The sequence below is a fragment of the Pleurodeles waltl genome, chromosome 7 (genome assembly GCF_031143425.1).
Source record: "Pleurodeles waltl isolate 20211129_DDA chromosome 7, aPleWal1.hap1.20221129, whole genome shotgun sequence".
Lineage (NCBI taxonomy): Eukaryota > Metazoa > Chordata > Amphibia > Caudata > Salamandridae > Pleurodeles > Pleurodeles waltl.
In genome coordinates, this window is record NC_090446.1 from 17524220 (window position 1) to 17538108 (window position 13889).

The following is a 13889-nucleotide window of genomic DNA, read 5'->3' on the forward strand; positions in this document are numbered from 1 at the left end:
TTTACTTGCTTGATGAGAGTGAGGTTAGGCTAAAGAGTGAACCTAAAAAGACTCTAAAGTAGGGAATATAACACAAGGAGAGATGGTTTAAAGTTGCCTCTATGAGAGGGCATTAAAGGAGTCACTTTGTTCCCAGACATTTACCATGAGGACATTTCTGACATTGAGTTTTATAGATTAATGAGTCAGATGTTTAGGGAAAAATGTTGTTAACTATAGATGCCTTTAGGTATGATTGGGAGTCAATTAAGTATTGGTGTACAGAAACACCTGTACCCTTGAGGATCAGATTCTTGGGATCCATATGAAGTCTGAACAGTGCAGGGGCCAGGATCAAGCTGGGAGCTACTCCTTGACTTTTCAGCTTTGTCCTAGATGTAGTTTCCAATCCCAACCTTGATACCTGGAGGTGAGTTACAGATGTGAACACACACTGGACCCGGTTCAGAAATCTCATGCAGTGCTGCAGTATTAGAAGTAACCTGCAATTATCAACAATGTCTAATGTGGCCAATAAAACTAGAATTACTATTAAACAAGCACCTCATTTGCCTAAGGTGCAATACACATTGTTCAGCTTCTTAAGTGAATCTATTTCAATAGTAGAACCAGCACAAAAGTATGAATGCTAGTCTGCCAACATCTGCTCTTTTGCTATGACAGGATTCTGCTTGGTTCGGATGGTTCTAAGGCCTTCCTAGAGTGGCAAATAGGACACAGTGCAGACATTGGAGAGCAGATTTTGGATCAGGTTGTGTTATTTGAATAAAATAGAATTAAATGTGTAGGTTTTGCAGTGAGCTTCTCAATCATTGTTTGCCAGTGCCTTTAAGAGTAAAGGGCAATTGGGGGGGAAGATGTAAGGTGAGAAAGAACTCAAGCATAGAAAGGAGATGGTGAGTCAAGGAGGGAAGAGAATGGAGAGAAAAAAGAGTGAAGGGAAAGTCATGAGAAAAAAGGGAAAATAAAAGGAAGCAACAAACGTGAAAGAGATGATGGATGGGATTATACATAGTACGAAAACTAGGGAATGAAAGGTGAGAGAGGAAGTCATAGAGATGTCACTGTTATGGACAAGATGAGAGGGTTCCCAAGAAAAAATGAGAGATCAGATGAAAGTAAGAATGAGTGGAGAAGGAGATGGGAAAACTTCAGTATGAGATGAATCAGCCATTATTTGCCTCGGACACCTAGGACAGGCTAGGTTGCTGTCAGAGTCACCAGATCCTCGGGGTCTGTGCACGTTCCCAACACTTCCACCACAAGACAGCTCCAATACTCTGATTAGAATTGTCACAGAGTCTAAGAGAGTCCAAGTGGGGAAAAGGGGATTAGGAAGGGAACAGCTGGGAAGGAGACCTGTAGGAAGCAAAAAGGTTAAAATACACAGTATCAAGATTATATCATAGTAATCAATACTAGGCTATGACTCTAAGCATTGTCATTCTGAAAACATTGACAACCTAAGCATAGACTTAAATACCTATGCTTCAAGATGACTGGATACCTGTGAGGGAATCAAGAAAGGTTAAATGCAACTTTCAAACTAAAGTATTATCTTTTGCATGAGTATCAGGAAATAATCTGATTGATTTCTAAACCATCATATGAATCGTGTTTGAGAAACTTATTATGTACACACAACATTACATCTAGAACTCTAGCTTTTTTGTTTTCTCAAAATTGCCGGAACATGAATTGCGCACATTGCAGATTTTTACAAAGGTTGTAAATACCATGGAATGATTGTGCACCATGAATAACATAAATTAGACTTGAGAAATAAATCATGCGTCTTGCCAACTCGAAAGCCACCAAGTAAATGCCGTAAAATGGTAGCCCATAATGAACACCGTGATTTCAAACACAGAAGAGGAATCACGCGGCTTGCCGATTCGAATGTCACAATATGAATGTCAGGAAATGATAACGTACAATGAATAACATGAATTACACACAAGAAATGAATTGCGCGTCTTGCCAATTCGAATGCCACCATGTAACTGCCAAGGAATGGTAGCACACAATGAATATCAAGGGTTAAAGCACGAGGAACAAATCGCGTGTCTTGCTGATTCGAATGCCACCATGTAACTGCCAAGAAATGGTAGCGCACAATGAATATCAAGGGTTAAAGCACGAGAAATGAATTGCGCGTCTTGCCGATTCGAATGCCACCATGTAACTGCCAAGGAATGCTAGCACACAACGAATAACATGAATTAAGCACAAGAAATGAATTGCGCGTCTTGCTGATTCGAATGCTACCTTGTAAATGCCATAAAATGGTAGCGCCCAATGAATATCAAGAGTTGCACACAAGCAAAGAATCGCGCATCTTGCCGATTCGAGTATCAGCATGTAAATGCCATGAAAAACCAAGCGCACATTCACACGCACAAGAGTAAAATTGTTTATCATGTAAAATTAGGCCCAAGAACTCAAAAGCCTTTGAGAACGGGATCGGGGGGCCACCCCCGACCTCCGTCTTACCGCCCTGATCAAGGATCACCAACAAAGTGAAAAGGGCAAGGCCTGGAAGATCAAAGTAAGCCACAAGAACAGGAGCTCAGGAAGTTGCTGCTGCTCTGCAGCGGGACCTCTGAATAGTGAGCACGTGGAGCTGGGCTGGCTCCCTTTTATAGAATCTTAGCCCAGCCCACCAACCACACCCAGGCATGTTGCAGGGAAAGCTTCTAGAAGGCCCTGGAAGGGGACCACACCCTGACACAGTCTGAAAAGCCTGCAGCAGTACATTACATGTGAACAGTATTTATATGCATGCTGAACATAAGTCTTCAGGATTAAACTCTGCAATGCAAGAGGTTAAACAACATCATATCAGCACAATGTATACATTATGTTAGCTTGAAATTGTTAGGTTTTTGCATTCTAGTCGCCCGTAGAGCGCGCAGTGCCCTGATGTAGACCGTTGAGGAATAAAAATGTAGACATCATAAACTCAGAGGAGTGGACAAAGTTGGTCCTGATGGCAAACAAATTGATTCTGCAAACAATTCTAAGGAGGGCTCATTTTCCCCCCAATAAAAACGTGTTATGTGCAGGTGTGTGACAAGGTCTGTTGCTGGAAATGGAAAGCACTAAAGGGTGACTTGTGGCTCTTGTTTGCTTGTCAACGGGTAGTCTATTACACTTGATAATTATTTAAAAGAGTAGAAATGAGAACTTGCAGCCAGTGAAAATAACTTTCTGCGTAGCAATTCGGAGATGGCAAGGGCACAAATAAGGAAGGATGGGTTGCTGAGTTCTTTAAATGTTAAATGGAGCTGGTCAAACAGAGAGGTAGACATGGATGAGGTGGATGATCCAGGCGTGAGGAACTCACTGAGAATCACAGGAATTAAAATTTAATAAGCCAGAGTACCACATCTAATCTGCCACAGCACTCTCAGTACATTATAAAGGTTATCTCCTTCTCTTAGATGGCTGTATCATCAAGTTCGTGTGTTAGCCATGTTAGAAGAAAAGGTTCCCTTCTAAATCTACTGAAAGAGGTCCATGTCTGTTCAGAAAAGCCTGCTAATTTTGTTTCCTTTTTGTCCAGCTGTGTGAGATCTCGAAAGCAGTGGCATACAACAGCAGAATAATACTACATTTCAAATACATATCATGCTCCCAATGCAGGGGTCATAACACAGAAGATTACTAAATAACTTTATGAAAAACACAGAAAGTATTAACAAAACAATCTCCTACAACACATTTTTCTACTTCGTTTTACAACCTCTCTAATTTATGCTGGAAAGTAGTTGAGGAAATGAACACAACCATCGAAGTGTCATGGGCTGATTAAAAACAGGATGGACAGCCCATCAAAGCAATGACTGAGGTCAGGTCTCACAGAGAAAAAATGAAGGCTGAAGAGGGCTGACCAAAGGCCGCTTTCTCTTTAATGCTGTGTCTGTTGTGCTGACATGAAGGGCTTGAGAGACAGCTAAAGCTGTCTGAAGCCAGACTAAATGATTGAATTTCTGCTTCAGTGAGAGGACATATTCTCCAAAAGAGATGTTTGGAGGACATATCTTGTTCTCTGTTTCATAACATTCCATATCTTTCTTCTTGATTGAAAGGACATAGGTGGCAATTATGAAAACCGCCTACCGCCACAGTGATGGCCGCCAAAATACCGCCACTGCGGGTACCATCCATCCACCATATTATGAGCACTGCTGGCCCCAAGAAGGGCAGAAACCTGGCAGTGTACATGGTGGTGGACTGTGGTAAGGTGGCGCTGCTATCACCAGCACCACCACACCAGTAGAATGCCACCAGCCATATTATGACAATTCATACGGCCTGGCTGTGTTCTGCTGGTGGGGCGCTGTTGGCAGTAGCAGCACCCCTTCCCGTTCCCTGCCGGAAGACTTCCTCGATCAAGGTAAGTCGGGCTTCTGACAGGGGAGGTGGGTAGAGGGGTGGGGGGTGTTGTGTGTGTGTGTGTCTGAGTGTGTGTATGAATGTGTGAGTGAGTGTGTGAATGCGTCTGTGTGTGTTGTGTTGTTTGTGGGGTTGTATGTGTGTGAGTATATGCATGTAAGAATGGTGAGTGCGTGTCTGCATGTCAGTGTGATCGGTGTAAGAATGTGTGTGAGCATGTCTGGATGTATGACTGCGCGTATGCCAGTGTGTGCATGAATGCGTGTATACCAGTGTGAGTGATTGGGTGTATACATGGTGCGTGTCTGTGGGTGTGTGCATGTATGGATGTGAGGATGTGTGTCTGAGGAACGGAGGGGGGGAGTGTCAGTGGGGATCTGAGGGGTGTGTCTGTGAGGATCAGAGGGGGTGAGGGTGTCTGTGAGGATCGGAGGGTGTGTGTGCGTGAGGATCGGAGGGGGTGGGGAGGTGTGTGTGAGGATCATAGGTGGTGGGGGGTGTCAAGTGAGTGTTGGGGGTGGGGAAGCCGGCTACCAGTGAGAGGGAAGGATTTCCCTGTCACCGTTAGGGCCTACCGCCATGATTTTCCATGAAAACCATGGTGGTAGGCAGGCTCATAATGCCGCTGGCGATACTATGCCGGCCGCCGAGCTGGAGATACACAGCTCCAGCCCAGCACCTCATACCACCATGGCGTTATGAGTGGAGAAGTGGCGGGTTGGCTGCAGCCAACCTGCCAATCTCATAATGTGGCGGTATGTACCACCAGCTTGTTGTTGTCATACTGCCACATTAACACTCACCACCGGGGTCATAATGACCCTCATAGTTTGCAAAGTGATCTCTATTATATACATTTTTTAAAGTACAGCTACCAATTGTGCATTGGCACAATCAGTTATGCCTTCTGTCAACCGTGCATTTCTTTACTCCAAAAGTTGTAATGGTGGGAGAATCTAATTTCTATGCAATCTCCTTTGCGAAGGGCATTTGTAGATAAACATGATATATTTCACAAACTTAGGGCCTGGTTTAGATCTTGGAGTAAGGGACTACTCTGTCACAAATTTGATGGATATCCCATACGCCATATTACGATCCCATTATATCCTATGGAGATCATAATACAGTGGACGAGATATCAGACACATTTGTGAGAGTATTCCATCTGCTGAGATCTAAATCAGACTATTAAACATTGTAGTAAATATAGATAAGTCCCTGTGCACACCTTTTATTTTTTTTAATGCTTTGCTTGTTTTTGCAGTGTGGAACACCTTGATATTTCTAATAAAGGAGAAACATCTTTAGGCGAGGAAAAGGACAACCTTCATCACAATGAAAAGAATGGACAACCTGTCCATATACTGAATGAGACTCCTAAAGAAGAGCGAAAAGAAGACTTAGAACGATTCTTCCAGATGCCCTACCGCAGAAACATCGCTCAGAGGAAGTCAAGTCGTGGCTGGCAGATCCTTAGAAGCACCCCGAGAGAGCTGATTCAAGGTCTAACGAACCCCACCTTCGATGAGGAAGACACTTATTTTATATGATAAGACCCTGACTGGCATATCCTGAGAATGATTCCATGTATGAGCCTGGCAAAGCAGATAGTACCAAGATGATATGGTAGATCTGCTTCAAAAGAATGGCATACATGGGCACAATGTGTCACACACCATGTGTGCTAAACATGCACACTCAATGAAATGAGAATTTCAACCATTATAGTGACAAAAAACTTGTTGCTAACCAGTCATATCATTTCATAATCTATTAATAATTTTGGTAGTGATATTTGCAGAATCAATCGTCTTCTTTCTATTTCCATAGCAATGCAGCTTTATCACTAAGAACACAGGTGCCATATTGAAGGTATTTTTAAAATAATTTCTAGGTGGACTGATATTAGAGTTCACAAAAACCTCAAAAGTAGTTGCATAACCAGTCATATGCAGTTGATACTTCTACTGAATTATGAACAAGAGACGGGTTAGCATTCTACAAACAAATCAAAAACCTGATGTTTTAAGCAATTTACATAGTGTAAGACAAACTTTGTCCTGTATGCTGTTTTTAATTGACGCAGTCCTATTAAACATTCACTGTTCCTATAGATTGATATTTGAAGGTCTGTGATTTGGTGAGCGTCATTAATGTGATAGACATTATCAATTCCTGTGAGTTTCTAAAAGTGCTAAAAAGTTAAAAGGGTTTTAATCTCATTAAATTAACCAATGAATTGAGCCAAATTCTCAGTGTAAGCCTGTCTCTTTATTTTGAAAAAAACACATGAACTGATTCAGGTGTACCCTAAAATATGTTTTTAGTGACCAAAAGCCTGTCTCTCTGTCTATACCTTTGTCACCATCCAAACCTACTACACATACACACACACAAACACTCCCTGAATATGGTTCATAAGTATGCTAAATCTGTGCCTTGTAAACCTATACATAGGAGGTGCATATATTCTTATATTTTAAGGGATTCATACATATCAGCCCCTTAAATCCATTCAAGTTGAATTTTTTCAGACATACTTCTGCTCCTAGATGGATTTGAGTGACAGCTGTTGGATCTATACCACATTAGCTGGCTGAATCATGTGTGTAAACAAACAGTGCACACCTCCATAAGCCAGCTGCATAAAACCTTTATCTCAATAGAAAACTTAAGAAAAGCATGTGGTCACACCTTCTTGTTCGAATAGCTTCCAGTGGACAATGCCTACACATAGACCAAGTACTCCTAAGGACTTTTTACTCTAATAGAAGGTTAGTACTTACTAGAATTGTGTTTCTGACATTTACTGTTACATGAACTCCACCTGAATTTCTGTTGATTGGCTAAGATATTTGATTGTAATTAGCCCTGATGAAGGTACATGAGGATGAACAAAATGCCTTGCCCATCTTATTAGCATTATCTGGTTATGAAAAAATGCTAAATGAAATACGTTTTTTTTTCTAAGAAAATTTGGTGTTGATGAACTGAATAAAACATTTCTGAGTTGGAACATTAATCACACGTATAAATCAATTATATTTGTGGCTCTTTACAAAAAGGACTGTTTTATGGTAGCACACTATGGTTGTTTAAGGTTCCTCTCTCACAAAACTTTAATATGTTTAATCCTATATATTTCCTCATGTTCACTGCCTGCAATGTGAGAAATGCACTCAAGTATGTGTTATGCACATGTGTATTTCTGCATGCAAGTTTATTACACATTTTCACTAATTCCAGATGAAATTGAGGGCATTTCAAAGATTTGCACACTCACTTTTGGGGGAATCAACTAGACTAGTGAAGCAAAAAAAGATGAACTTTCAAGTGACCCTGACTGAGTGGGAACCCATAGAGAAAAGACCTGTAAAGGGCAAGGAGAGAGCTACTTGACTCCTCTCAGAGTCTGGAATCACTGCAAAAGGAAGCTAATGGGAATTAACGTTATTATGTACTAGACATTTCTTATCAGATGAAGCAGCTAAGCAAAAAATGCCCCAGTCTGCATGGTCATCCCCATTTTTTAATTCAATTGCTGGTTTTTAGATTCTGTACAATGGGACACTGCTGTCTATTGCCCGGCCTTTATGTTCTGACCCCTAAAACATGTAAAAATGAGCGAGCTGCCCCTGATTGGCATACTTAACTCTCCCCCAAGGCCATACTATAAAGTGTAGAAAGCACACCCATAGCATGGAAACTTAAATATTGCCCTTGAACTGCAGCAATTATTGTGCCATCCACAGGTATGACAAGAAAACATGGATTCAGGCCATTGATGTTGACCTATCCCAACATTTACAAGCCCCTAAAATCTATTTTCACTGTGGGCCGCCTTGGCTGTCTTACCTGGAAAATTAAAGTTCACATTAATATATTGATTTTGCTCTCGCATGTTTGAGAAAAGCTAGGGCGATGGTTCAACTACTATTCTTAATATCAATTAAAAAGTTGGAGTTTCAATAAATATTTAGGAAATGTAACTTTTAAGAAGTTACTTTTTCCCTCTCTAAACCTCCTGGAAGCTATTTTACATTACTTCGAAAAAAGAGGGGGGTAAGAGAGGAGGATTGGGCGGTCCAGTGTACACCCTCCCAACAAGGTACTAATATGATGTGGTACACTGTTCCGAAATTGAAAGAGAAGGAAAGAGAAAGGGTCCTGATAATCAGGAGCAATAGTCCTCACACACCATATTTGGTGTCATGCTTCATCATCGGACAGCTCCTCGTCAGACTGGCGCTGCAATGTCTGACGGGCACCCCCCGAGGGGGGGCTCTTTGCCGGAGATCTTTTTGAATATACTCGATGATGCCGCGGAGCCAAATATGGGTCCGAGAGAGGGAAAAATTGTACAGAGAAAGAATAGTCAAATTGGCTCAGATCCCTCACTTAATAGTTTATTATTCGCTGTTGGGAAATGGTCAAGATTAAAAAGAAATCAAGGGAGTGAAACTGGAGACAATGCCCGGACACTCACACAAGAACAATCAGAATAATTAGGGAGGATGGAAGTGATCCAACGCTCCTTAGTATGCGGTCGACATGTTTCGCGTCGTTGTTGGTCCAACAGGATCCCGTGACGCTTCTTCAGGACCTACTAAATCATGAGTTTTCTCAAAAAGAAAAACAAAATACCTACACTCCTGTTGACTAACACTCACAGTCTGGGTGTCATCAGTCGCTTGCTAGGACTAAACCGGACTGGTTTTCCTTTCCTATCAGTCGCCCTAAATATGGGAAAAAGAGGGGGGCTAAAATTAGCTCAGTATATCATCACTTCACCAGTATTCAGGAATGATGAGTATGATTAAATGTAGAAAAAAGGGGGTGACAAACTTGTGCAACACTCAGTGATCAGGTGGTTGTAGGCACGCCATGCTGGTAAAATATAGGGTGGCTTACCATATCCATTAGACAATAGGCTCCATGGGATATCGCTGGCCCATCGCCCGGTATACAGAAAATCTGATGGTAAGAGAACACATGCCAAAGAAGGGGGCACCATATTGTAGTTACATAATTATCATAAAAGACCAAGGTAAAATGACCATAGTTTGGATATGCGGGACTGACAGTGAAAGTGAAATATAAAAAAAATATAAAAAAAATAATATACATATGTATATCTCACTCCAAATCTGAACAAATACATCAAAGAAGTAAAAAGATGTGTAAGTCATCAATTTATGCAGAAATACTCATGAACATCCTCAATGTCATGTGCAAGGTGGAGTGAGCAATGAAGGTAGCACATTCAGAAAGTTACAAATGAACGGAGAAATACTTTATTTCAAAATAAATCAAGAGTAGTGCCAAAGTTCAGAGGTACATGAAGGGGATAAAGATAGGGGGGTATAATGACCCACGAGTAGTTAAACCCCATGTATCACACCGCAGTCAGTAAAAATAAAAATGAAAAGTTGAGCTGAGGAAGTACATATAGCTAAACCACGGGCGTCTCGCTAAGGGCAGAGCAAAAGGTCCCTAAGACCTGGATGCATGAGTACTGCAGCGTTCGAAAGAAGCGTTGTGATGAAATTCGGCATCAAAAATGAGAAAATGGGCACTTACTTTCTTGGTTACCGGTGTTAGATGCAGCACCTACCCGGGGGTCGCGTTCCCGAACGTAAACGGGAAAGGAAAGCTGCCGGTATAAATAGTCCGCGCGTAGAGCGCGTGTTTACCAATTAGGTAATTAGTTGCTAGGTAACTCCCTCGGGAGTTGGGAACCTTTAAAGAGAATGGAAAAAGGACTGGAGAAACGGGACGTGGTGAATGTACTCCGCGTGCGGCGGCCATCTTAAGCTAATGTATTGGTCATAAGAAAACAAGAAATAACTCAATTTAAGCTGTAAAAAGTTATCAAAGACCTGTGTAAAACTAAATTAGCCTTACCAATATTATAAATACAGGGTGGTAAGGTCTAATCCCCTATAGTAAGGGAAAAAAATAAATTGGAAAGAAAAAGAAAAAACAAAAAAACAAAAAAACGATATAATGGATGGAATGACCATCGAGCAGAACCTTCTAAAATCATTGTTAGAAGGGCAGGAAATCAGCAGCTGCCTACTTTGAAAGATGGAACCAAGGGATATCATCGTTTAATCCCTGGTGGTGGGTATTGAGTCTATATACCCAGCGTTGTTCAAGTTCAAATAGTGAGCGGGTGCCTGGTAAGTCACAGGTCTGTAATACCACCCAACGCATATCATCTGGTGTGTGGTTAAGTTCAATAAAATGTATGCTAAGTTTGGTAGTAGTACGTCCACACCGGATGTTGCTACGGTGTTCATTTATCCTAATCTTTACAGGTCGTGTGGTCATCCCCACGTATCTGAGATTACAAGGACAGGTGATAAGGTAAACACAATTGCGGGTGTTGCAATTAGTATGTCTCAACAGATGCCAAGTTAAAAAGGGTTCTAGATGTAAAGTGTCTGTATGTTTAGTGAGTGAACAGACATTACAATTCCCACACGGAAAGTGACCTTTGACTGGGGGGAGATCCCATAGAGATCTCTGTCTGGACGGGGTGGTGGTGGGTCTAGGTCGGGTGTGTACCAGCATGTCTTTTATGTTTGACGTCCTCTTGAACGCAAAAACAGGCTTGGGAATATTTTCACCCCCACTACAGAGGACCGACCATCTCTTATTGATTATCTTCTTAACTGTGTTAGAAAGTGGTGTAAATGTCGAAACACAGGTAAGTTTGTTGTCCGTAGACTTCGGGGTTAGCTGTAATAGTGAGTCCCTATCACTATACTTGCCTCGTTTGTAAGCTGTTTTTATAACTCTGTCCGGGTAGTGGCGGTCGTGTAGTTTAACCTGTAAACTAGAGGCTTGGGTATTGAATAGTCGTAAATCACTACAGTTCCGTCGAAGACGTAGAAACTGTCCAAACGGTAAATTTTCTCTTAGTGCTTTTGGGTGATGGCTCTCGTATAATAATAAGCTGTTCCGATCAGTCATTTTATGAAAGGTGCGGGTCTTCAGTCGACCTTCCTCTATGCTGATTAGCAGATCTAGGAAAGGGATCTCTGTGGTAGATACAGAGGAGGTAAAATTAAGGAAGGGGTCTAGACTATTTACCCATGTCGAAAATGCATCTACTACATCAATAGGGCCATGCCAGATGACAAGGATATCGTCTATATAGCGACGCCACAATTTGATATTAGCGGTAAAGGGATTAGACTCAGGTAAAATAAAACGTTTCTCAAAGTCGTACATGTATAGACAAGCTAGGCTCGGAGCAAAAGTGCTGCCCATCGAGGTCCCGCGGATCTGATGGAAGAGTTTATCCTCAAACTGAAAAAAATTTTGAGTCAAAGCTAGACTGGCACAGTGCATAATGAAATGGACAGGTGTCGTGAGTCCTGAACTGGTAGATAAAAGAGACGTCTCAACTACCTCCAGTGTGGCCACTTGCGGGATGTTGGTGTATAGAGCCTCAACATCAAGTGTGATCAAGGCATCGACATACACTGTGGAATTAATGGTTTCAATTAGGTTAAGAACGTCTGTAGTGTCTCTCAGGTAGGTGGTTGATTGTTGTACAAGGGGTCGTAGAAAGTGGTCACAGAATATCGAAAGTGGTTCAAGGACGGACCCAATCCCTGAGACTATGGGGCGTCCTGGTGGAGGGGAAATGCCCTTATGAATTTTAGGGAGGCAGTAAAAGTAAGGGATACGAGGATCATCTGTATCCAAAAATTCTGCTTCCTTTTGTGATATCCAAGTGTTATTGACAGCTTCCTCTATCATTCCACGTATCTCAGCTTGCAAATAACCCGTAGGATCCCTTTCAATATGGGCATAGTGGGTAGAATCGCCAAGAAGGCGAAGGCATTCCTGTCTGTAATCTTCAGTATTCATCACAACAATGGCGCCTCCTTTGTCTGCTGGTTTAATAGTAATATTGGAATCGGTTGCTAGAGTTCGGAGTGCCTCGTTCTCAATTCTGGACAAATTAGTAAATTTATGTTGTGGTCGTAGATTTGCGATGTCAGAAGTGACCGCTTTTTCAAAAGCCTGAACCTCACAGGGCATAGAGATAAGTGGAGGAATGAATTGGGAAGGTTTTCTAAGACCCGAGTCCGATGGAGAGTCAACAGTAGGTCTATCTTTAAAGAAAAATTGCAGGCGTATTTTCCTAAAGAACCGAGCCAGTTCGCATTGCAAACGGAACGGAACGGATCGTCCTTTGGAGTGGGGACATACCCCAATCCTCTATTCAGTGTCTTGGTTTCATCAGGGGAAAGGAGCCTAGAGGACAAGTTAACCACTAGGTCTTTGTTGAGGGGGTCTTGCCCTGGCTCCTCGTGACCATCTGTGGTTCCTCCTGAGACCAATGGACTCGTCTTCCTCTCCCTCGTCTTCTGCCTCTTCCTCTGCCCCTGCCTTGGCCTAAAAAAGGCACATAAGGTGGCATCGGACGGGGTTGGTAAAAAGGGAAGGGTTGATGCCATGTCATCGGGTGACCCGGGTGGTATTGTGGAAAATTGAAATAAGGTTGGGGTCTATCGTCATCCGTGCTCCATCCGTCAGAGGATGAACTATGACTGTATTTGCGGGGTTTCCTACCAGAGGTGGAGGAGTCATCTGATGAAACGGATGGAGTCTCCATTGTATAGTCTTCTTTGATGTAAGGGTAGATTTTCTCTCTATTGAACCTATTAATATCTTTTTGTAGTTTGTGATCTTCTGTTGAGTCAAGAAATCTTTAGTTTCGTTAAGGTCAGTGTTGATTTCTGCTAAACGGCTCTTGAATGCTGCTATAGAGATTGTGGTTTTGAGTGTATTCTCCATAAAAGTGATCTGTATCGCTATGGATTCTGCTAGTCGTCTTGATGTATTGATAATGAGGACCAGCCAATCCCGGGTGCATTTCCATGCAATCTGCGCCCAGTCCTTCCTAAAGGCAAGGTCTTGTAGGAAGATCCTGGGCATGTTGGATACCAATAGTCCATTAGGAGCTATATTAGCTCTCAGGTATTCGGTCATGATAGTCCCATGCAGGACTGTTTTAACCAGGTCACGTTTAAGTGAAGATAGTTTGTCCCATTCTTCTTTGGTGGGGCCAGAAGGTCCCGCACCGTCATTAACCAAAATGGAGGGGGTCTGCAAAATGGCAGACACGATATCATCATCAAAGCTGAGACCTTGAAAATTATCCATACTAGAGATCTCAGGGAAATTATCAATATAACAACCCCACAGCGAACCCGCTGTACTGAATACTTCGAAAAAAGAGGGGGGTAAGAGAGGAGGATTGGGCGGTCCAGTGTACACCCTCCCAACAACGTACTAATATGATGTGGTACACTGTTCCGAAATTGAAAGAGAAGGAAAGAGAAAGGGTCCTGATAATCAGGAGCAATAGTCCTCACACACCATATTTGGTGTCATGCTTCATCATCGGACAGCTCCTTGTCAGACTGGCGCTGCAATGTCTGACGGGCACCCCCCGAGGGGGGGCT

The 13889-nt window shown here is 42.3% G+C and overlaps 1 protein-coding gene across 1 annotated transcript in view; it reads left to right on the forward strand.

Moving 5' to 3' along the window:
- Positions 1-8439, forward strand: part of LOC138303565 (transient receptor potential cation channel subfamily V member 6-like) — a 110605-nt gene extending 102166 nt beyond the window's left edge. Inside the window, exon 15 of the mRNA XM_069242825.1 lies at positions 5666-8439. Coding sequence (XP_069098926.1) covers positions 5666-5951 — 286 coding nt within the window. The 3' untranslated portion in view covers positions 5952-8439. The remainder of the gene's footprint in view (positions 1-5665) is intronic.
- The last annotated feature ends 5450 nt before the right edge of the window (positions 8440-13889 follow it).